Genomic DNA, 27431 nt, shown 5'->3' on the forward strand with positions numbered 1-27431 from the left:
GTCTGACATTAGTTTCCCTTTAAATATCGCGGTATATACAAGTATTGATACAGTATCACTCACTATATGTCGTATTTTTGTCCCTGTATCTTGGTACGTATCGTATCACCAGAATTTTGCCAATACACACCCCTCTTTTCAATCGCTTTTTATTGCCCAATTGTGGCACTCCTGGCATTCCATGCCTGTCAAGCTAAATTGGAGCAAATATTGATCGCTGAGGACGAGAGGATACAGTGACTCCAGCAGCTTTTAAAGCTGATGTTTGGACATGTTTTGGTTTCAAAACATACAAAATCAGTTACGACTTCGTCAAGAGTCATGTGGTCTGTAAATTCTGCAACACCAGAGTCAAGTACTCGACAATACTAGATATATATACTTGTTACTACAGTATCACTACACGTCGTATTTTTGTCCCTGTATCTTGGTACGTATTGTATCACCAGAATTTTGCCAATACACACCCCTCTTTTCAATCGCTTTTTATTGCCCAATTGTGGCACTCCTGGCATTCCATGCCTGTCAAGCTAAATTGGAGAAAATTTTGATCGCTGAGGACAAGAGGATACAGTGGACTCCAGCAGCTTTTAAAAGTTGATGTTTGAAAACAAACAAAATCAGTTACGACTTCGTCAAGAGTCATGTGGTCTGTAAATTCTGCAACACCAGAGTCAAGTACTCGACAATACTACACATATATACTTGTTACTACAGTATCACAATATAACGCATCTCCAGAATTTTGCCAATACATTCCCCTCTTTTCAATCGCTTTTTATTGCCCAATTGTGGCATTCCATGCTTTTCAAACTAAATTTGAAAAAATATTGATCGCTGAGGACGAGAGGATACAGTGACTCCAGCAGCCTTTAAAATCTGATGTTTGGACATATTTTGGTTTGAAAACATACGGAAACAGTTACGACTTCGTCAAGAGTCATGTGGTCTGTAAATTCTGCAACACCAGAGTCAAGTACTGGACAATAGTACACATATATCCTTGTTACTACAGTATCACAATATAACGCATCTCCAGAATTTTGCCAATACACACCCCTCTTTTCAATCGCTTTTTATTGCCCAATTGTGGCACTCCTGGCATTCCATGCCTGTCAAGCTAAATTGGAGAAAATTTTGATCGCTGAGGACAAGAGGATACAGTGGACTCCAGCAGCTTTTAAAAGTTGATGTTTGAAAACAACAAAATCAGTTACGACTTCGTCAAGAATCATGTGGTCTGTAAATACTGCAACACCAGAGTCAAGTACTGGACAATACTACACATATATACTTGTTACTATAGTATCACAATATAACGCATCTCCAGAATTTTGCCAATACATTCCCCTCTTTTCAATCGCTTTTTATTGCCCAATTGTGGCATTCCATGCTTTTCAAACTAAATTTGAAAAAATATTGATCGCTGAGGACGAGAGGATACAGTGACTCCAGCAGCCTTTAAAATCTGATGTTTGGACATATTTTGGTTTGAAAACATACGGAAACAGTTAGGACTTCGTCAAGAGTCATGTGGTCTGTAAATTCTGCAACACCAGAGTCAAGTACTGGACAATACTACACATATATCCTTGTTACTACAGTATCACAATATAACGCATCTCCAGAATTTTGCCAATACACACCCCTCTTTTCAATCACTTTTTATTGCCCAATTGTGGCACTCCTGGCATTCCATGCCTGTCAAGCTAAATTTGAGCAAATATTGATCGCTGAGGACGAGAGGATACAGTCGACTCCAGCAGCCTTTAAAAGCTGATGTTTGGACATATTTTGGTTTGAAAACAAATGAAAGCAGTTACGACTTCGTCAAGAGTCATGTGGTCTGTAAATACTACAACACCAGAGTCAAGTACTGGACAATACTACACATATATCCTTCTTACTACAGTATCACAATATAACGCATCACCAGAATTTTGCCAATACACACCCCTCTTTTCAATCACTTTTTATTGCCCAATTGTGGCACTCCTGGCATTCCATGCCTGTCAAGCTAAATTGGAGCAAATATTGATCGCTGAGGACGAGAGGATACCGTGGACTCCAGCAGCTTTTAAAAGCTGATGTTTGGACATATTTTGGTTTCAAAACATACGAAAGCAGTTCGACTTCGTCAAGAGTCATATGGTCTGTAAATTCTGCAACACCAGAGTCAAGTACTCGACAATACTACACATATATACTTGTTACTACAGTATCACAATATAACGCATCTCCAGAATTTTGCCAATACACACCCCTCTTTTCAATCGTTTTTTATTGCCCAATTTTGGCACTCCTGGCATTCCATGCCTGTCAAGCTAAATTGGAGCAAATATTGATCGCTGAGGACGAGAGGATACAGTAACTCCAGCAGCTTTTAAAGCTGATGTTTGGACATATTTTGGTTTCAAAACATACGAAAGCAGTTACGACTTCATCAAGAGTCATGTGGTCTGTAAATTCTGCAACACCAGAGTCAAGTACTCAACAGTACTACACATATATACTCATTACTACAGTATCACAATATATTGTATCTGTGATACATATTGTAACACAAGATTCTTGCCAATACATGATTCTATTATTTCAAACAATAGACAGATGTTGCTAAAATTCATCCAAATATGTATCAAAATATATTGTGTCAAATAGTATCGTGAGCTGAATATATCGCATCGAATCATGAAATGAGTACAGGTACAACGAGGTGAGGGACACCCTGGAAAGACGGCCTCCATCAAAGGCCACCCAGTCTCAGATGTTGTGTCTGTTGTTCGGTGGAAACCCACGCACAGGTGACCCACACATTCCTTGCAGGGTTTCCCCTCCTGTGCCCACGCCGGAGATCCAAGTCGTGCCGCTTTATCCTCGTTTCTGCGGCGGATAATATGGAGCAGCGAACAAAGCGAGTCCACAATGGATCTATTCTTAGAAATGCTGATTACTCTGTGAAGAGAACTGATACCAGTTCCTGCAACGTGATGACGGCTCGCCAACTGCGGGCCGGAAGAAAAGAAACGTGTGTCCAGCAAGTTGTGAAGAGCTGATAACGTTCCCTCTCTCCGGGCTCTGAACTCTTGATTTGTTCATCCAGCCCAGGTTTCCCCGAAACGACCGCCCGGAGGGAAGCTCTGCTAGAAAGGAGAGTGTTGGTCAAAATTCAATCGATGGAGGTTTTTTTGTCATCGGAGGACGTCGGAGAGGAAGTCATTGATCCTCGTTTCTGATGTTCAAGTCTGGGATTATGTGTCTGTCCTGCATGCATTTTTCACAAAACAGTATATTCCAGAGAAAAACCAAGGGATCGAAGGAGCCACAGAAACCTTCATCGGTATGTTGTGTGGATTGATTCTTGGATCATGAGTCGGTGTCAGAGACGGTCGGATGAGTATATCTATCTATCTATCTATCAATCCATCCATCCATCCATCCATCCATCCATCCATCCATCCATCCATCCATCCATCCATCCATCCATCCATCCATCCATCCATCCATCCATCCATCCATCCATCCATCCATCCATCCATCCATCCATCCATCCATCCATCCATCCATCCATCCATCCATCCATCCATCCATCCATCCATCGAGGTAGTATTTCACTTGTTATATCTATCCATCCATCATCCATCCATCCATCCATCCATCCATCCATCCATCCATCCATCCATCCATCCATCCATCCATCCATCCATCCATCCATCCATCCATCCATCCATCCATCCATCCATTTTTGAGTAGACTTTAGGTTAAATGGTCGTCTTGAAGTGAAAGTACTAGACTACTTTAGAGAAAAAACAAACTTTTAAAGACAGTAATAATTAATGTCTCACGTACATTTCGGACCAGTGCCATAATACACCCGAACTCTCGTTAGCAATAGCAGTGTTGTTGCTAGTCGACGTCGCTGGTGGACTGAACAGAATCTCAGAAACGTCAAAGTCTAGATTTGTTTAGAAATACCTTCTATTTTTTAGCTTAAATTAAACATGCTTATTACATGTTTCATTTACTTGTAAAGGCACAAATTATCTTGAAAGAGTTTCGATGACGTCTATCAAGTACTCATGGTTAGTAGCTCCGCCTCTGGTCAAATCCTGTTTTAAAAAACTAGCGTTACATTAGTGGGATCCAGCAAAGGTCAAAGTCAAACCTCTGGAATGACCTTTAGCTCCATGTTACAGGGCGTCTCTGAGGAAATTTGATGTTTCAGCCACAGGGTTTCTCACGGGTCACTCGGCTTCCAATCTCGCTGAATTCCTGCTCACATTCCGATCGCACCTGGCTCTCCCGACAAGGCCGGTGAAAGTCAAAGTCTTTTTTTATTTTTTTTAGGGATTCAACTCTTGAAGAAACGGCTCGACATCAGAAAGAGAACTTTTCACAACCTGCTCCGTGAGCAGAACTTGACATCTGGAGGATTTTTCTTGAATCCCTGCTGGCAGGACGGCGTGTTTACTCAGAGAGGCCTGCAGCCAGAAACTCAAACAGTTTCTCAACACACTTTATCAGTTTCCATCAGGGCAGGACAACAGGAGCGAGACTGAAACTATAGTTTCTTTCTACCACTTATTATAAATTGTATCTGTGGATACGATACGTATCAGGATATAGGGTCAATAATATACAATATACCGTGATAGTTTAGTATCAAGTATATATTTGTAGTATTGTCGAGTACTTGACTCTGGTGTTGTAGTATTTACAGACCACATGACTCTTGACAAAGTCGTAACTGATTTAATTTCTTTTCAAACCAAAATATGTCCAAACATCAGCTTTAAAAGCTGCTGGAGTCGACTGTATCCTCTTGTCCTCAGTCACCGCCGGGATTTTTTGCCATCTAGCGGCAAAAAGTTTTTATTGCAAAAAAAAGTAACAATCAACATGAATATTTGCATTTAAATTGTTAGTATAAAATCGATAAAGGGGTGTTGAGTATTGATACAATATTGATACACTGTATCCTCTCGTCCTCAGTTTTTTCCTAAAGCTGCAGAGAACGTAATGACTGCTGCCATCTAGCGGCCGGACCGTTTAATTGAAACATAAAAAAGGAATTAAAGCTGCTAGTATTCACATTTTAATAGTAAAGAAAAATAATTGAACTATTTTATTGTATACATACTTTATTAAATACAGTGCTATCGTGAACAGAATATCGCAATATTTAAGTCCTTACAAAAAAGAGTTTTAGCTGCTTCTCAAAAAGCTCTGACATATAATATCGGGAATATTTGACATCAAAATGAGATGATAATTGTACATTTTTATTTTACATTTAAAGGCCAAAATGTACATATAGAGTTATTTTTCTGCTGACTCATCCATTCTCCCAGGATAAGGTTCAGTGTTTTTCTGACTTGCATGTTCCAGCTCCACATGAATCTCAGCGAGAACTCTGAGGTTAGAGCGGCAGCAGATCTCATTTCCAGGCTGCTTCATAAACAGTTTCGGTGGCAGATCTTGTGATAACCTTGAAGCTGTTGTGCAGCTAAACATTAGCCTGAGTAATAACAGTAATTACCTGGCGAAGGTGCCAATTGTCTGCTCGGATAATTGAGGCTGTGGGAACAGACGGAGTGTTTATTGCTTGAGGTGGCCTGGCTGGCTCGTGAAGCTGCCCTCGCCCACGTCCTCCTGCTTCATCGGGTCTACTCCAGGTGCTCGCCATCTTCCTCCAAACTCCTGTTGGAATGTAAACAAGGAGAGGCTTTGAAGCTGCAACTGACAAAATATGTATTGTCAGAGTCTGATTTTTGACTCTTTTTTTCTTATTGTTGTTGTTACGTTTTTACGTTCAGATTTTTAATAATTTAATTTAATAACTTGTATATAGCAAGGTTTTTTTTATTTATTATTATTTAATTTAAAAAATCACTATTTTCAAAATTAATTATTGTTTTTGAAGTCCAATATTTTTTTTAATAAATGTACTAAATTCCAACACTTTTTTTTTTTTTTTTAGACTTTTCAATTATATAAATTAAATAAATAAAAATGTATATCATGATGAATTCATTCTACCTGGTCATGTGACCGTCTGCGTGTCGCTCGATTGGCCGAAAGTATTCAACATTTTTATACTGAATTTAAAAGGCTACGAATTGAGAAATTTTGAATTTAGAAAAATATTCTTGAGATTTTTGTAATCAGAATATCAAACACTATGTATAAACTAATTGCATTTTTGAAAATATTTGATCAATGAAAAAAACTTTCAATATACAAATTGAATTATTCAAATATTATATATATATTTTTAACTTTCAACATTTAAACTGTTTAATTTGACCCTTCAATATTCTGATGTCGCTGAAAACCCTCCGTGCTCTTCATCTCTCTGACGGGTCGATATAACTGAACCTCTGCAGATGTGGGGTGTGTGTGTGCTGGTGATGTGTGTGTCGTGTAATCATCTCAATTATTTGAGTCATGCGGTGGCAGAACGTTTTCCTGATTCATCGTCGTCTCTCTCCGCAGGCCGTCGTCTCCAAGTACGGATCTCAGTTCCGCGGTAATTCCCAACACGACGCTCTGGAGTTTCTCCTGTGGCTTCTGGACCGAGTCCATGAAGACGTCAGCCTGGCCACACACAACAACAACAACATGCTGGGACCTCCGGTGACGGTACGACATGATGTGTGCTTTTAAAAAACATCTCTACACATGAAAAACACATATTATTACACGTATTTAAAAGTCATATTACAAAAAAATGTTGTTTTTTTTGTGTTATCTTTCAACTTTTAACTACTTTTTTTTTTTTTACCAAAAATTAATTTTCTCCATTATCGTGTGTAACCTTATTACAAATTGTACATATATTATATATATATATATATAAATATATATATATATGGTCTGAAAACATCATTTTTATACATATGTTGGAGTTTATATACTTTATAGATATATTTAAATATATGTGGATATGTATTTTTAAATGTATATACCTTATATTATATATTGTATAGTTTTACATTTTTATGTCGCACCTGGAGAGATGTTTGTTATCATTATTCTTATGTTATTCTTCAGCTTCAAATTCAACATTGTTACAATTTTTATTGATTGTTTTTTTTAGTTAATTTCTAAGTTTATTTTCCTTATTTAATAAGTCTTTTTTGAGAGTATTGGAAAATATATTTTGAAATAAATCACATTTGTTTTAAGTTATTTTGGTTTAAGTTTAAATAAAAATAATATAAAAAGCTTAAAAAATGCAGTAAAATATCGGATTAAAATAAAATAAAACGTTAAATTGAATTTGAAATTTTTCATTTAAAGGCTATTTTTCTTCAGCATTGTTTATATTAACGGTTATTATTTCTCAACCGTTAGCACTGCTAAAGAGGCTAGCATCAACTAACTGACTAACTAATCGACTACTAACTGCAACTAAATGTACTTATTACTTTAAAGTCTTTGGTGTATGTCGTGTTGTTTAGGTGTGTCTCTGAGCGCTAACAATAATAAAAAATATACTGCCTCGACAGACCAGTAACTCTTGGTTAGCTTGTACACAGGAAGCACCCATAAAGCTAGCATAAAGCTAACTAGCTGATTTAGCCGGACGGTTCGACGGTCCCCCACAACAGTGCCAGAATAAAATGTGGCCCCCAGTGGCAAGTTCAAATCTGCGAGGCCGTGAGCCCACGAGCCAGAGCGTTTTTCCCGCCAAACTGCCTCGTTCACCGTCACGTCTTTGAGCGTTTTCATCAAAGTTGTTCTCTGAGAGATCAGGAAGTGGAACCTCCCGAGGCTGGCGCTGGATAATTCAACGGCGAGCTCCTGATATTTGTATGACCGCCGCACAACCTCGTCCTGCTCACATATTAATTAAAACAGAGAGCGGGTGCGGATTCATGCTCGGCTCATGCTTTATGTAACTTCACCTCTGCGGGGATGAAGACGCTTGTTAGCGCTTGTTAGCGCACCGGCTCTTAATGAGGCGGTAATCTGAGCCGCGCTCCAACATAGTTGGGAAAACATGTCATCGGAATTCTACGCACAATGTTTGATGTATTGTGAGTTCAAACGTGGATCATTAACTCGTCTTCAGAAGATCAATAGACAAACAAACATCTACACAAACTATCTACGAGCTAGTGACGATATATCGCGATAACAACAATGTATGCGTAGTATTGTCAAGTACTTGACTCTGAATTTATGAACCTGTATCCTCTCGTCCTCAGTCGTAACTGCTTTCATTTGTTATCAAAAAGAAATATGTCCAAACATCAGCTTTAAAAGATGCTGGAGTAGCTGTATCCTCTCGTCCTCAGTCGTAACTGCTTTCATTTGTTTTCAAACCAAAATATGTCCAAACATCAGCTTTAAAAGCTGCTGAAGTCGACGGCATCCTCTCGTCCTCAGTCATTGCCGTATCGCATTGAGGTTTATTACAAGTAAAAACATTGAATTTATTTATTTTAAAGACACTTTATTAAACTGTAAACCATTAAAGAACTATGGTCCAAAAATAAAAAAACGATTTAAAGGCCAAAAATAAAACACTTTTTTTCGTATTATTTTTAGTTTAAATAATGATTTTGTTGCTGTTTAATAATAGAAAAATTGCAACACAGAAATGAACACATGCTTTAAATAAGTACGTTAATTGTAAATAAAAGATTGATTTTTTTTTTTAATACTCATTTGACAGATTTAAATATGAACCATAAAAGAACCATAATAAGTATAAAGTATAGATGCAATACTGTTGAATCATAAATAAAGAAATAAAAAATATTAACGATATTTAAGGTATTATTGTTTCTTACAACCCTACAAGCTACAGTTCTAGCTAGCTGCGTGATCCAGTGACGTATAATGTCAAAAGAATAAACGCACAACACGCACACCACTAATCCCATTTTGCACTGCAACAATTGACCTTTGATCCTGTTTGTCTGGCTAAATCGGCTGGCTAGCTTTATGCTAGCTTTATAGATGCTTCCTGTGTACAAGCTAACCAAGAGTTACTAGTCTGTCGAGGCAAGTTAGCACTCAGTGACACACTTAAACAACACAACATACACCAAAGACTTTAAAATAATAAGTACATTTAGTTGCAGCTACGTAAACACTGTGTTAGCATTTTGCTGCTAGCCTCTTTAGCAGTGCTAACGATCCAGAAATGATAACCGTTAATGTTTAAAATCCTGTTTAAGTTACTTTTCTCTAAATCCATGGTACGCCGTGATGACCTACAAAAGGTTTTTAAAGCATTTAAAAATAGAAGCTCGCATCAGAATTCCGTGTGAGTGAAGCAGGACTGAAGGTCTGGACTGTGTCTGGCACCGTCGGTGTCGAGGCTGCGGCGCTGCTGATAAGGTGAACCAGGATGAGACGCATTAACGCCCACGGGCGGCGATGAGGAGGGGGGACGCCGACCTTCGCGCAGTTCTGGATTCACCTTTTAAAAGGGGCTTCGCTTTGGAAGTCTTTGCCGTCTTTATGAAGGACATCACGCGGGGAGGTCGAGGGTACGAATCCTCTGCTGCAGTGTTGACCGATCATTGTTTACTTTAGCAATGTTAGCTTTTCTCTTCCTCAACTTTAGCACTGAATCTACACACGGATGGCTTTTCCACGATGGCCGACGTCAGCCTAAAGCAAAAGCATACTTTCTACACTTGCATATACGTTAACTTTTAATAGTTTCACATCAACTCTCGCGATGATTTAGCGCTAAAAAGGATTAAAAATGTGATTATCTTGTTAGCCAGGATGGGATTAGTTCAGCTCGGAGCAGGTATTCCTGATGAGTAAGCGGGGAATAAATGGTCGTCCTCCCGTGACCCTGATACCTCCACACAGTAGCTGTGCTGCGTCAGAGTCAGACAAAAGGTCTTTTGATTGCAGAGGGGCCGCACTGAGGTGAGCGCAGGGCCCGGCTGAGGGAGCAGTAACCAAGGACGCATTACAACACAGAGAGGATTGAGTTCCACACTTGATGTTAACTTCATGCTGAGGAATGAGGACATCACTGGTGACGCCTGTGTGCCGTTGATTCTTATGTTCAACCAGGGCCACAACAACTAACCAGTGTCACAACAACTAACCATTGTCACAACAACTAACCAGTGTCACAACAACTAACCAGGGTCACAACAACTAACCTGGGTCACAACAACAATTAACCAGTGTCACAACAAATAACCAGGGTCACAACAACTAACCTGGGTCACAAAAGAAACTAACCAGGGTCACAACAACTAACCAGTGTCACAACAACTAACCAGGGTCACAACAACAATTAACCAGTGTCACAACAATTTACCAGTGTCACAACAACTAACCTGGGTCACAACAACTAACCAGTGTCACAACAACTAACCAGTGTCACAACAACTAACCTGGGTCACAACATCTAACCAGTGTCACAACAACTAACCTGGGTCACAACAACTAACCTGGGTCACAACAACTAACCAGGGTCACAACAACTAACCTGGGTCACAACAACTAACCAGGGTCACAACAACTAACCAGTGTCACAACAACAATTAACCAGGGTCACAACTAATAACCAGGGTCACAACAACTAACCTGGGTCACAACAGAAACTAACCAGGGTCACAACAACTAACCAGTGTCACAACAACAATTAACCAGTGTCACAACAATTAACCAGGGTCACAACAACAACTAACCTGGGTCACAACAACAACTAACCTGGGTCAAAACAACAACTAACCAGGGTCACAACAACTAACCTAGGTCACAACAAACAACTAACCTAGGTCAAATTAAAGAGAACTAATCAGGGTCACAACAACTAACCAGGTTCAAAACAAGTAACCTGGTTGACATTAAAGAGAACGAACCAGTGTCAAAACAACTAACCAGGGTCACATTAAATAACCACGATCAAAACAACTAACCTGGCTCACAACAACAACTAAGCTGTGTCAAAATATAAATAACTTACCAGAACCACAATAGAGACAACTAACCAGGGTCACAAAAACTGATAAGGTTAAAAACAACTAACGTGGGTCACATTAAAGATAACTAACCAGGTTTAAAACAACTAACCTGGGTCACATTAGAGACAACTAATGAGGGTCACAACAACTAACCTGGGTCACATTAAAGAGAACTGACCAGGGTCACAACAACTAACCAGGGTCACATTAAATAACCACGATCAAAACAACTAACCTGGCTCACAACAACAACTAACCTGTGTCAAAATATAAATAACTTACCAGAACCACAATAGAGACAACTAACCAGGGTCAAAATAAAAACAGCTAACAAGGGTCACAATATGGACAACCAACCAAGGTCACAACAACAACTAACCAGGGTCACCAAAACAACTAACCAGGGTCACATTAAAGAGAACTAACCAGTGTCACAACAACTAACCTGGGTTACATTAAAGAGAACTAACCAGGGTCAAAACAACTAACCAGGTTCAAAACAACTAACCAGGGTCACCAAAACAACTAACCTGGGTCACATTAGAGACAACTAATGAGGGTCACAACAACTAACCTGGGTCACATTAAAGATAACTAACCAGGGTCACAACAACTATCCAGGGTCACATTAAATGACCACAGTCAAAACAACTAACCTGGCTCACAACAAAAACTAACCAGTGTCAAAATATAAATAACTAACCAGAACCATAATATATACAACCAACCAGGGTCAAAATGAAAACAGCTAACAACGGTCACAATATGGACAACTAACCAAGGTCACAACAACAACTAACCAGGTTCACAAAAACAACTAACCAGGGTCACAACAGCACCTAACCAGCGTGACAACAACCAACCAGGATCAAAACAACTAACCAGAGGCACAATAACATCCAATAACCAGGGACAACATTTCTAAATGAACCTGCATCACTCCAGTGATTCAACCACGGTTGAGCTCATAGTTCCATCTCGTCTATGATGGGATGTTGTTCTGACGGTCGTTGTCATGTCACCGGGTTTGTTTGTTTCACCTCACGTCGGTCGGCTCCGGAGGATCGAACGCGTTACCAGTCGTCTCACGTCCGGCCACAGAGTCCCTTCTTCTGCCAGTGCTGGAGGTTGAACGTCCTGTTGTGATGTCACATGACCAGACATTTTGTTTTGTGGGTCACTCAGGAAACGGTGGCACACAGCGCGAGTGATGCGTCCTCTCGCTCCCTCTCGCTGCCATGAATCGAGTCTTTGTGACTGGCTCGGAGAAAGAGGCGCCTGTTGTGAGGTCCGGGCTCGCGGAGCGACAGTGAGAGACCAGATCACGATTCAACCGGACAAGTTTGCTTGAGAATATCTTCTAGTTGTTGCAGCTTCAGCACCAGAGCGACGTTCCCTCAACAGAGTTCCTGAAACATTCACCCAAAACGTGCTTCATCAGGAACCTTCTCTTCCTGGATTCTGTCTCTGAGAGGAAGCTCAGGCGTCCATGAGGGACTCGAAGTAGAACCTCTTATTCTCCTACAGAAGAGAGTTGAGAAGAGGAGGATTTAATTTGGGGGGAAATTTCTTAAGCTGTTCATTAGTATTTTAAGTAATCTGACAAAATGATCCGTATGTACGTACAGGGTCAACGATACGATATACCGTGATACTGTAGTAACAAGTATATATTTGTTGTATTGTCGAGTACTTGACTCTGGTGTTGCAGAATTTACAGACCACATGACTCTTGACGAAGTCTAAAGGGCTTTCATTTGTTTTTGAAACCGAAATATGTCCAAACATCCGCTTTAAAAGAGTCACTGTATCCTCTCGTCCTCAGTCATCGCCAGGATTTCAATGTTTCTTTAGCTACAGAGGACTCGATGACATAATGACTAGCGGCCGGAAGTGTAATTCCAGCAAGACAGTAATCTTTTATTTTTAACTAATATAAAATATTTAGTAACATTGGCGGTACAGTTGTGTATTGGCAAAAATGTAGTGATACGATACAGGTTACTGTAGTAACAAGTATATATTTGTAGTATTGTCGAGTACTTGACTCTTGTGTTGCAGAATTTACAGACCACATGACTCTTGACGAAGTCGTAACTGCTTTCATTTGTTTTTAAACCAAACTATGTCCAAAAAGTTAAAAGCTGATGGACTCCACTGTATCCTCTGGTCCTCAGTCATCTCTAGAATCTCGCAAAAATAATTGCAATATTTAAGTGTATCAACAGTATTTCTTAGCAGCTGGTTACAACCGGTTATGAAGTATTGTTATGAATCAAAAGTTATTTAATGTATATTAAAGCTGCTGGAGTCGACTGCATCCTCTCGTCCTCAGTCAGTGCCGGGATCTGGCAGGATTTCACAAAATGAACTGCATGTTAATGTAAATTAAAAATAAATATTAAAAAAAACAATATGTTTACTTTAAACACACTTTATTAAAGTGTAAACCATAACTATGGTAAAAATCATTTGAAAAAAAACTATTATTATTATAAATCATTTTTAAAAATCGATACAGTGCTGTCGTATATCGAAAAATATATATTATATATTCTGACAGCCCTTCTGTTCAGGGGGTCCCTAGCTTTGCGCCCTTGCTAGCTGGGATTGTCTAGTGGGAATATAATAAAAGAAAATGGAAGGATGGATGACAATAACATACTATACTATATTTATATATACTGTGCCATCAAGAGGCGAAATATAGAAGTATATCTTTTATGTTTTATAATAAAGCTAAATGAGCTACAATGGTTTTTTTAAATGTATATAAAATCAAATATAAAATGTGATGAAAGCCAAGTGTCTTTTCAAGGAGTGAGAAATGATTAAGAGGATGAATCTTATCTTTTCTTAAACTCTCATTAACCCTTCAATCTCTGGTAAAGAGGCTCAGAGACACACTCTCACTGGCAGGTGTGTGTGTGTGTGTGTGTGTGTGTGTGTGTGTGTGTGTGTGTGTGTGTGTGTGTGTGTGTGTGTGTGTGTGTGTGTCAGCTCAGGGGGCTAATAACAAACCCATCAAGTCAGGAGGACGACCTGCCTTCATTAAGATTCATTTCTCTCCTGTAGCTCAAATAAATCCTCCGAGGAGTCGTTTTACACCAGTGTGTTCAAAACTGCGCCTCTGGAGTCGATTCTTCCACAGTTCCTTCTGTTCCTTCTGTTCTTTCTCTTCCTTCTGTTCCGCATGTTCCTCCTCCGCCATTCCTCGGCATTTCCATAGAAACCAGAAGAAGACGTTTTTTATTAACTGTCTAAATGTTTATTTATTTATTTGTAAACGGTTCAACACGACTCTTCAATCTTTATTTGATAAAACATGCTGAGGTTCGTACGTCTGTATTTTCACTACGACGACTGTTCGTTGTCTTGGAGTTTAAAATAAAAACAAGAACAAAGTGCAAACAGAAGAACAAAGTGCAAGGGATGACAAAGTGCAAATACAGAGAACGTGGATCGAAATTCGAAGTCGTATATATTACGTTTATTTTAAAATTAAAGTTGTAAAAATAATGTGAATTATGAGAATTAAATGTTTATATTATGTTATTATGTCGTATATATTTTATTCATTATGAGATTTAAAGTGTCCATATATATTGTTAACAACATCAAAGTTGTAAATAATATGTTTTATCGCAGGATTAAAGTCGTATATATTACGAATAAAATTACTTATATTATGTTTATAAATCATTAAAGTCGTATATATTTGATTGATGATGAGATTTAAAGTGTCCATATAAATTGTTTACAAGATTTTAACTGTAAGTAATATGTTAATCCCAGGATTAAAGTCGTATAAATGTTGTTTATTTCAAGATTGAAGTCGTCAATATTAGGTTTATTTTAAGTCACATATATAATACACTTTTAGGATATTACAGTATATTTTTCAAGATTTAATTTGTTTATATTATGTTTATTATTGATTAAAGTTGTGTATATTTTGTTTATTAGAAGATTTAAACTGTCTTTATATGTTTATCACAAGATTATAGTTGTTGTTTTATATATTACGTTATTACAACATTAAAGTTGTAAACACATGTTTATTAGCAGGTGAAAGTCATGTTTATTACTAGATTAAAGATATATATTACATTTAGTGTTAGATTAAAGTCGTAAAATACAACATTTATTACGAGTTTAAAATCCCTTAAATGTTTCTTTATGTTTTTCATGATGACTTTAAACGCACATACACACGACTTAATCCAATAATAAATGTAAATATTGATTATTTTAGTTATATTATTTTATGAGTTTAGATCTATTGTTATATTTCACTTGAGAAAAGTCTCACAGAAGGAAAACAAGAACATGTGTAACTGCTGACTCGGCTCGTTTCCATCCACCTTCGCTCTCGCCTCTGATTGAAAAGTGAAAACTCGGATTGACGTCGCCGTGGCAACCGACTCTCCCGTCTCCTCCCCGAGAGGATCCACTTTTTTGACGCCGGGACGTCTGAGGCGTGGATCCACGACCTTTCACCCAGAAAAAAAAAAAAAAAAGTCTCTTTGTGTGTCCTGCACTTATCGCGTCCAACCAAAGACCACTCCGCCCGGGGGAAGGTCCCGCAGAGCCAGAGCACTATCTGGACTATTTATAGTGGCGACACACTCGCACGACGAGAGGCGGCGTCCGAGATAAAAGTCCATTATTTATCTGCTCGACTCCTTCGTGTACTTCAGTGTCCGAGGCCTCACCGCGGGGGGCGGGGGTGCCTTGGGGGGGGCAGGTGATGCTGGATCGTTGCTCCTCTCACGTCTCGCCGACTGTTACTCCCCCTTCAATTATTCACAACCTGGCTTTTAACCGTGAGCCCCGCTTTGCCTGGTCCTCCTCGCCGTCAGGCAGGTGGCACCTGAACATCCAGCCACAGATCTCAAAGGTAGCGTCTGGCTGGAGTTGAACCGACGCCTCCGACCGCTCACGGTTCTGACGAGAGTCTGTTATCTTTAAATAAAGTCATTCACACGTACCGTGGTATTTATAAACGCATATCGTCGCCAAGAGAGCGAGTTCACAGCATCGAACTACAGCAGTTGTATCTTAAAAACTAGTTTTTTTCTTTTTCAAATTATATTTTGTTCTTATCATAGTTTTGTTAATGGTTTATATTTCAATGAAGTGTCTGTAGAATCTTTTTTTGGTGTTGCAATTAAACCCCCGGCCACTAGATGGCAGCAGTCATTACGTCCTCCGCAGCTGGAGGAAAAAAATGCAATGATCCTGCGAGATGCGGGCGATTACTGAGGACGAGAGGATACAGTGGACTCCAGCAGCTTTTAAAGCTGCTGTTTGGACATGTTTTGGTTTCAAAACAAATGAAAGCAGTTACGACTGAGGACAAGAGGATACAGTGACTCCAGCAGTTTTTCAAGTTGATGTTTGGACATATTTTGGTTTGATAACAAATGAAAGCAGTTACGACTGAGGACGAGAGGATACAGTGACTCCAGCAGCTTTTAAAGCTGATGTTTGGACATGTTTTGGTTTCAAAACAAATGAAAGCAGTTACGACTGAGGACAAGAGGATACAGTGACTCCAGCAGTTTTTCAAGTTGATTTTTGGACATATTTTGGTTTGATAACAAATGAAAGCAGTTACGACTGAGGACGAGAGGATACAGTGACTCCAGCAGCTTTTAAAGCTGATGTTTGGACATATTTTGGTTTGAAAACAAATGAAAGCAGTTACGACTGAGGACGAGAGGATACAGTGACTCCAGCAGCTTTTAAAGCTGATGTTTGGACAAATTTTGGTTTGAAAACAAATGAAAGCAGTTACGACTGAGGACGAGAGGATACAGTGACTCCAGCAGCTTTTAAAGCTGATGTTTGGACATATTTTGGTTTGAAAACAAATGAAAGCAGTTACGACTGAGGACGAGAGGATACAGTGACTCCAGCAGCTTTTAAAGCTGATGTTTGGACGTATTTTGGTTTGAAAACAAATGAAAGCAGTTACGACTGAGGACGAGAGGATACAGTCGACTCCAGCAGCTTTTAAAGCTGATGTTTGGACGTATTTTGGTTTGAAAACAAATGAAAGCAGTTACGACTGAGGACGAGAGGATACAGTGACTCCAGCAGCTTTTAAAGCTGATGTTTGGACATATTTTGGTTTGAAAACAAATGAAAGCAGTTACGACTGAGGACGAGAGGATACAGTGACTCCAGCAGCTTTTAAAGCTGATGTTTGGACATATTTTGGTTTGAAAACAAATGAAAGCAGTTACGACTGAGGACGAGAGGATACAGTGACTCCAGCAGCTTTTAAAGCTGATGTTTGGACATATTTTGGTTTGAAAACAAATGAAAGCAGTTACGACTGAGGACGAGAGGATACAGTGACTCCAGCAGCTTTTAAAGCTGATGTTTGGACATATTTTGGTTTAGATACAAACAAGAGGAATTCATCTTCCAGAATAAAATGCAGTGTGAGCTGACGCTTCAACTGTGAACTGAGATGTTTCAAGTATTTGATCAGGATTCAAAGGAAAGATAAGGTGAAAATTTGAAATGATGGCAGAAAGAAAAAAAGAAAGATGTGGATAGTAGAAGTGAAAGTGAAAAAAAGTTGTGAGGAAAATAAGAAGAAAGGGAAGAAGAGGAACACAAAGAAGAAGTTGACGAAATGGAAGTACATTTAGTAGTAGCAGTAGAAGTAGTAGTCGTAGTAGTAGAAGAAGTAGTAGTAGTAGTAGTTGAAATGGTAGTAATAGTTGAAGTAATAGTAGTAGTTGATGTAGAAGTAGTAGTAGTTAAAGTAGAAGTAGTAGTATTAGTTGAAGTAGTAGTAGTTGTTGAAGTAGAATTAGTAGTAGTAGTTGAAGTAGTAGTCGAATAAGTAGTAGTAGTAGAAGTAGTGGTAGTAGTTAAAGTAGTAGTAGTAGTTGAAGTATAAGTAGTTGAAGTAGTAGTAATAGTAGTAGTTGAAGTAGTAGTTGTTGAAGTAGTAGTAGTAGTTGAAGTCGAAGTAGTAGTAGTAGTAATGGTAGTTAATGTAGAAGTAGTTGAAGTAGTGCTTCAATGAAATCAGTTACGACTTCGTCAAGAGTCATGTGGTCTGTAAATTCTACAACACCAGAGTCAAGTACTGGACAATACTACACATATATACTTGTTACTACAGTATTACAACAGAGCTGCCAGCGCAGGAACAGAGTTGGTCAGTGTAGATCAGTGTGTTACACAATATGAGACAGAAAGCATGTATGAGACGCTACACTGTGTGTTGATTGTTTCTGTGTATGTTTATTGTTGTTGAGACTGACACTGAGTCACATCAGATTGTTTGTTGTTGACTTCATGACATTAACAGAAGGTCTTGTGTGTGTGTTTGTTTGTGTGTCTTTTTGTGTGTATGTGTTTGTTACAGGTTCTCGACGGAGCTGTCGAGGTGCAGGACACCGACCTGTCTCAGGCCCGCCAGCCATATATTCAACACAGCTTCGTGCAGGAACATTTCCAGGCTCAGTACAAGTGAGTTTCAACACACACGCACTCACACACACACACACACACACACGCACTCACACACACTCACACACACACACACACACACACACACACACACACACACCCACACACGCACTCACACACACTCACACACACACACACACACACACACACACCCACACACGCACTCACACACACACACACACACACTCACACTCACACTCACACTCACACTCACACTCACACACACACATACTCACACTCACAAAACCACACAAAATGACATGCACTTACACACATACACAATCCTACACCCACACATATGCACTCACACAAACATAAACACACTCACACACAGACATACACACAAACACTCACACATACACAGCCACACACAAAGACACATGCACAAACTCTCACACACACACACAGACATACAAACACTAACAAACTCGCAAACACACACAAATACACACAAAGACATGCTCACACACACACTCACACTCAGACATACTCACACTCAAACACCCTCAAACTCACTCACAGAAAAACATATGCACTGACACACAAATACACAATCACACTGAAGCACAAACATACACACACTCTTACACACACTCACAAACACACAAACACAAAAACACGCACAGAAAAACAAGTGCACTCACAAATTCAGACACACAAATAGACACACGCAGTCATACACAAACACACTCTCACAATTGCACACATACTCACACAACGCTTATACAAACATTCACATAGTGAGAAAAATAAAAATGTCAATTTATATATAAATTACTGACTTACATGCACTAACAAACCAACACATGCATTCGCACACACACACACTTGTATTTACACACATGCACTTACGCCTATACACACATGCACTCACATGGACACACACATTTTGATGTGTAAGTCTCGGAGATGCTAACCTGCTATGCTAGCTGTTAGCTGCTAGCTGTTAGCTGCTAGCTGTTAGCTGCTATCTGTTAGCTGATATCTGTTAGCATACCTCCACCGACCAGTTAGCATGTAACGCTACGCAACCTTGTATAAAAAGTACACACTTGTTATCAATAAAACTGTGACAAGACTGATGTTTAAACCACAATCTTATCCAAATGTATCATCGAGTGTTTATTTACTGCGACGAATAAACGCGAACATGCTACAAATCACACGTCAGTTCTAATGAATCCTGAGCCTGAACTTCCCGCTCGTGTCACGTCCTCTCACTTCAGTGCGACAAATGGACCCGTAGTGTCGTCGTTGTCTCCTCTGAGTCTGAGACCATGGTGCTCGAGCGAGGGGGGGGGGGGGGGTTTAACGGTCACAGTGCAGCGTGAGAGACTCTTTGGGACGTGATGGTTTTCGGGACTGAAATAGTTCCGTCTCTTCACACTCCGCCGTCTGATGCGATCCAACATTCCCGGGTTGACGGAGCGAAGCGGGATCATCGTAACGAGCGCCGCTCGGATGGGATCGGCCTGCGAGTTTCTCCGATCAAACCTCCTCGTGGATCAATAACTCGTCTCTCGTTTCACGACGGTGCAGCTTCAGTGCACGGATCGTCTTACACGTGACTCCATGAAGAGATAAGATAAGGGTTCAACCTATTTAACTTCTTATTTAAATGTTTTTATTTCACCAAAATACAAATGTTTCTTTTTAAATGGATTTATAATTAAAATTGTCTTCTTTTATTTGGCTTTAAATGATAAATATCATGTTTTTTAAGTTTGATTTTATTAGAATTTTGTTTATTTTCTTGAATGGTTGGACCTAATGATAATTGTATTTCTTAATATAATATAAAGAGACTGATTTAAGGAGGAAAACAAACCAAAGAAAATAAGTGTAACTCTACAAAATAAGATAAAATAAAATGAAATGTGTAGTAATCACATGTCGTCATGAATTTTTTTTTTTTTTAATATTTAAAAGTATATTATTGGATTCAATTTTAAAAAATGTAAATAATAAAAAGAACATTAAGTAGTATGTGTTAATATATATATTATATAAAAACACTTTAAAAAAAGTTTTATTTTGAAACAAAAAATACAGAAAAGAGGAAATGAAGTCCTCAAAAGTAAGAACTTACTTGCGCACGTTTATTTCCACATCTGCCCCGAGGTCTCCTTCCACCATTGGTGACCACTGATAGAGTGGTAACATTTGAACATTTGTCTTTTGGCTCAGCTCTTTCTTCACCTCTCTACAGAGAAATCAATCCTCCCCTCACTCGTGAACAATCCCCGAGATACTTTGTTTTTGCCTTTGTCTCCCCAACGGTCTTTCCTGAGAGACTTCTGGTCTTTCTAGTCGCTCTCGTGAAAATACGACGACGTAGAATGAGATGTTCTTCAGGCGGGAGGAAGTGACATCACAGGTTCAGAGAGTGATGCAACAAGATGGAAATCCCTCTCTCCGCCCGCGGGGCTTCACTACGATCCACTTTCATCACACGAGAGTCACGCATGAGGCTCACCTGGTTGTTACACGGTGTTCTGATTCAGTGTGTGTGTGTGCGTGTGTGTGTGTGTGTGTGTGTGTGTGTGCGCAGATCTTCGCTGACGTGTCCTCACTGTCTGAAGCAAAGCAACACCTTCGATCCCTTCCTCTGCATCTCACTGCCTCTTCCTCTTCGTCAGACCAGGTGAGATCTGGAGCTGCTGGTCATAATGTTATGACAACCTGTTGTGCGTTTAGATGTTTGTAATCAATGAATGTGTATCAGTTCACATTCCTTAGACACACACATGGAAACACACATATGGAAACAAATGGAGACACACACACATGGAGACACACACACATGGAGACACACACACATGGAAACACAAACACATGCAGACACACACACATGGAGACACAAACACATGCAGACACACACACATGGAGACACAAACACATGGAGACACAAACACATGGAGACACAAACACATGCAGACACACACACATGGAGACACAAACACATGGAGACACAAACACATGCAGACACACACACATGGAGACACAAACACATGCAGACACACACACATGGAGACACAAACACATGGAGACACAAACACATGGAGACACAAACACATGCAGACACACACACATGGAGACACAAACACATGGAGACACACACACATGGAGACACAAACACATGGAGACACAAACACATGGAGACACAAATACATGGAGACACAAACACATGCAGACACAAACACATGGAGACACAAACACATGCAGACACACACACATGGAGACACAAACACATGCAGACACACACACATGGAGACACACACATGGAAACATATGGAGACACAAACACATGCAGACACACACATGGAGACACAAACACATGGAGACACACACACATGGAGACACAAACACATGGAGACACAAATACATGGAGACACAAACACATGCAGACACACACACATGGAGACACAAACACATGCAGACACACACACATGGAGACACAAACACATGCAGACACACACACATGGAGACACACACATGGAAACACATGGAGACACAAACACATGCAGACACACACATGGAGACACAAACACATGGAGACACACACACATGGAGACACAAACACATGGAGACACAAACACATGGAGACACAAACACATGGAGACACACACACATGGAGACACAAACACATGGAGACACACACACATGCAGACACGCACACATGGAGACACAAACACATGCAGACACACACACATGGACACACAAACACATGGAGACACACACATGGAAACACATGGAGACACAAACACATGGAGACACACACACATGGAGACACAAACACATGGAGACACACACATGGAAACACATGGAGACACAAACACATGCAGACACGCACACATGGAGACACAAACACATGCAGACACACACACATGGAGACACAAACACATGGAGACACACACATGGAAACACATGGAGACACAAACACATGCAGACACACACACATGGAGACACAAACACATGGAGACACACACATGGAAAAACATGGAGACACAAACACATGCAGACACGCACACATGGAGACACAAACACATGCAGACACACACACATGGAGACACACACATGGAAACACATGGAGACACAAACACATGGAGACACAAACACATGGAGACACAAACACATGCAGACACACACACATGGAGACACAAACACATGGAGACACACACACATGGAGACACAAACACATGGAGACACAAACACATGGAGACACAAAAACATGGAGACACAAACACATGCAGACACACACACATGGAGACACAAACACATGCAGACACACACACATGGAGACACAAACACATGCAGACACACACACATGGAGACACACACATGGAAACACATGGAGACACAAACACATGCAGACACACACATGGAGACACAAACACATGGAGACACACACACATGGAGACACAAACACATGGAGACACAAACACATGGAGACACAAACACATGGAGACACACACACATGGAGACACAAACACATGGAGACACACACACATGCAGACACGCACACATGGAGACACAAACACATGCAGACACACACACATGGACACACAAACACATGGAGACACACACATGGAAACACATGGAGACACAAACACATGGAGACACACACACATGGAGACACAAACACATGGAGACACACACATGGAAACACATGGAGACACAAACACATGCAGACACGCACACATGGAGACACAAACACATGCAGACACACACACATGGAGACACAAACACATGGAGACACACACATGGAAACACATGGAGACACAAACACATGCAGACACACACACATGGAGACACAAACACATGGAGACACACACATGGAAACACATGGAGACACAAACACATGCAGACACGCACACATGGAGACACAAACACATGCAGACACACACACATGGAGACACACACATGGAAACACATGGAGACACACACACATGGAGACACAAACACATGCAGACACACACACATGGAGACACATACACATGGAGACACACACGCATGGAAACACATGTGCAGACAAATACATATGGACACACACACACATGGAGACACAAACCAATGCACACACACAGACATGCAGACACATACACATGGAGACACACATGTGCAGACACACACACACATATGGAGACACACATGCAGAGACATAGACGTGGACACAAACACATGCAGATACACACATGCGGACACATACTCATGGAGACACACAGGCAGAGACACACACATTCAGATACACACATGCAGAGACACACATCCGTGCAGACACAACATAGACCGGTGGTCATAATGTTATGACAAAACTGTTTCCAATCAATGGATCAATAACGGCTCAGATTCCACACACGCTGTGAAGCTGACACAAGGGGGCGCTACTGAACCCACCAGTACTTCACTGGAGAGTCTGGAGTGAAGGAAGTTCTGCTCAAATCACTGCGTCCCTCTCAGACGCCATTCTTGTCCCAGATTTAGGTCACGAGTCAGAGCTTTAAAAAATGCACCAGGTTCCATTATCGGCGTAAAAACCGCTAATGTTGTATTATTGATGGCAAGAGTTGATTTATGGATGAAGCTCTTCTTTTGTGCGACTCTCGTGTGTGCGTGTGTGTGTGTGTGTGTGTGTGTGTGTGTGTGTGTCGTCCACAGGCCGCTGTGTGTGGTGCTGGTGTTCAGCACCAAAGGGCAGCGGTACCAGCGGGTCGGCTTCGCCGTGACGCTCTTCGGCTCCGTGGCCGGCCTGAGGAGGATGGTGGCCGACGAGGGGAAGCTGTCCCCGGACCAGGTGATGCCCCCCCTAAGGACGCCGTCCTGCGATTGGTCGAGTCTGATCGTTGTGAGTCCGCAGGTGATCCTCACCGAGGTCTACTCCAGCGGCTTCCAGCGCTCCTTCTCCGACGAGGACGACCTCAGCGCCATCGGCGACGGCGACACCGTCTACGCCTTCCAGGCTCCGCCCCTTTACGTGCGGGCGTGCTCGGCTCGCCTCTCAGGTATAGTCGTGACTTCACACACACACACACACACACACACACGTTTGGAACACACCGGGAGTGTAAATCTCAGGAAAATATTCCCAGGTCTGCGGAAAATGTACGACTTTTATCGCTTCATTTACGACACGAGGTGCTACACACCTGCAGTCGTTTCGTTTTCTACTTCCACAGAAATTAGTTTCCTTCAGGATTGTTCAAGTGACGCACAACTCTCACCGGCAAACGCACACGTCGATGGAGACACAACTTTAAACACACTGACAGCCGCACTACTACTACTACTACACACACACATGGGGATATAACCAGATCACAACTCATGTAGACACACACCTGCAGACGCACTCTCAAAGCAGACAACTACACACTTGTGCAGACGCACACACGTGCAGAGACATAGAGACAAAAGCACACATGCAGGCACATGCACACACATGAAGACACACACATGGACAAACACATACACATGGAGAAACACAAATGCATGGAGAAATGGACACATAGAGACACACAAACATGCAGAAACTCACACATTCAGGCACACACACGTGCACAAACTCACACATTCAGGCACACACACATGCACAAACTCACACATTCAGGCACACACACATGCACAAACTCACACATTTAGACACACACACACATGCACAAACACATGCACAAACTCACACATTCAGACACACACACATGCACAAACTCACACATTTAGACACACACACATGCACAAACACATGCACAAACTCACACAGTCAGGCACACACAGAGACACACATGCAGTAACAAACACATGGAGACACACAAACACATGCAGAAACTCACACATTCAGGCACACACACACACACATGCACAAACTCACACATTCAGACACACACACATGCACAAACACATACACAAACTCACATATTCAGGCACACACACATGCACAAACTCACACATTCAGGCACACACACATGCACAAACTCACACATTCAGGCACACACAGAGACACACATGCACAAACTCACACATTAAGGCACACACACATGCACAAACTCACACATTCAGGCACACACACATGCACAAACTCACACATTCAGACACACACACATGCACAAACACATGCACAAACTCACATATTCAGGCACACACACATGCACAAACTCACACATTCAGGCACACACACATGCACAAACTCACACATTCAGGCACACACAGAGACACACATGCACAAACTCACACATTAAGGCACACACACATGCACAAACTCACACATTCAGGCACACACACATGCACAAACTCACACATTCAGGCACTCACAGAGACACACATGCACAAACTCACACATTCAGGCACAAACAGAGACACACATGCACAAACTCACACATTCAGGGACACACACATGCACAAACTCACACACAGAGACACACATGCACAAACTCACACATTCAGGCACACACAGAGACACACATGCAGTAACAAACACATGGGAACACACTCATAGAGACACACAGAAGCATGGAGACACACTCATGGTGACACACAGTTGCAGACACACACATGGAGACACATGAACACACATGCAGACACATTCATAGACACACACACAGGGAGAAAAACACACACATAAAGAGACACAGTCATGCAGACACACACAGATGCAGACAAACACATGGATACATGACGCACATAGAGGCAAACACACACACCTGGACACACACACACACACACACACACAGTAAAAGGTGTAAAAACAAGACAATAGTTAACAAGTGGGTTTATCAAAGACAGGGGTCAAAGGTCACGAGCATCACTTTCTAGATCACTGCTCAAGATCTTTGAACCAGAGGGAGAAACAAATCATCGTCAGTTGATCTTCTGCGTCTTCTCCGCGAGCTGCTGATGTCACACTTTAAGTGTGTGTGTGTGCGTGCTTGTGTGTGTGCGTGTGTGTGTGTGTGTGTGTGAGTGTGTGTGTGTGAGTGTGTGTGTGTGAGTGTGTGTGTGTGAGTGTGTGTGTGTGAGTGTGTGGATCAAAAACAAGCTCCTGCTGTGAGAGCTGACGACGCTGGTCCATCTGCTCTGACTCTCTCTCCTCGTCCTTCCAACATGTCTTCGCTCTCGTCCTCGTCCTCGTCCTCGTCCTCGTCCAGGCTTCCATCACAGCCTCCCGTCCTCTCCCTACGCCGGCCCCGAAGGTCAAAGGTTAAACGCGTGCGGCACTTTGTCCTCCGAGTTCCTGAACCACGCCGTCCCCATGAAGGTCCTGCTCCTGGTCTGCAACGCGGCGGGAGCCGGTCAACAGGCCGTCAGGTGGGACCTCGTCACACACACACACACACATACACACACACACACACACACACGCACACACTGTTTTCATCTCAAGGTCGTTTCCCCGTCACATGACCAGAGACCGACAGCTTCCTGACAGAGTCCAGAGTTTGGCAGCTGTGAGCAAAAGTTCCTGCTGATGTTTCTCCTTCAGATGAAGCGCCCCCTGCTGGCCACGTGTGTGTGTGTGTGCCAGCGCGGGAGGGTTTCCCGGAGGTCGCTCGTGGGAAGGTCACGTGACTCATGTCCGTCTGTCTCAGGTTCGGACCCCCGTTCCTGATGCGGGAGGACCGGTGCGTGTCCTGGGATCAGCTGCAGCAGAGCGTCCTCAGCAAACTCTACTACCTGATGATCAACGGAGCTCAGGCGCAGGTGACAGCTGTCAATCATTGCTGCTGCTCCTGTGTGTTCGTCACACACACACTCACTTACTCACACTCATGCTCGTGTAGGCAGACACACACACACATGAATGCACACATACACACATACATGTACACACATTTATGAATGCGCACACACTTGAACTTACAATCATGAATTAATGCATACACAAACACACATATGCACACAAACATACACACACAATAATGCACGCACACATACACACTTCATGCAAATACACGATCACGCATCAATGCATGAACATATACAAATACACAC

The 27431-nt window shown here is 41.4% G+C and overlaps 1 protein-coding gene across 1 annotated transcript in view; it reads left to right on the top strand.

The window, feature by feature from the left end:
• The window catches only part of LOC148064820 (ubiquitin carboxyl-terminal hydrolase 43-like), a 42099-nt gene that overhangs the window by 1607 nt on the left and 13061 nt on the right, over nucleotides 1–27431 (top strand). The window contains exons 2-8 of the mRNA XM_087809569.1: nucleotides 6496–6642; nucleotides 18346–18449; nucleotides 21001–21093; nucleotides 24108–24243; nucleotides 24307–24451; nucleotides 26588–26747; nucleotides 27029–27140. Of these exons, the coding sequence (XP_087665695.1) occupies nucleotides 6496–6642; nucleotides 18346–18449; nucleotides 21001–21093; nucleotides 24108–24243; nucleotides 24307–24451; nucleotides 26588–26747; nucleotides 27029–27140 (897 nt within the window). The remainder of the gene's footprint in view (nucleotides 1–6495; nucleotides 6643–18345; nucleotides 18450–21000; nucleotides 21094–24107; nucleotides 24244–24306; nucleotides 24452–26587; nucleotides 26748–27028; nucleotides 27141–27431) is intronic.

This window comes from Callionymus lyra, chromosome 15, assembly GCF_982586985.1.
Source record: "Callionymus lyra chromosome 15, fCalLyr1.hap1.1, whole genome shotgun sequence".
Classification (NCBI taxonomy): domain Eukaryota; kingdom Metazoa; phylum Chordata; class Actinopteri; order Syngnathiformes; family Callionymidae; genus Callionymus; species Callionymus lyra.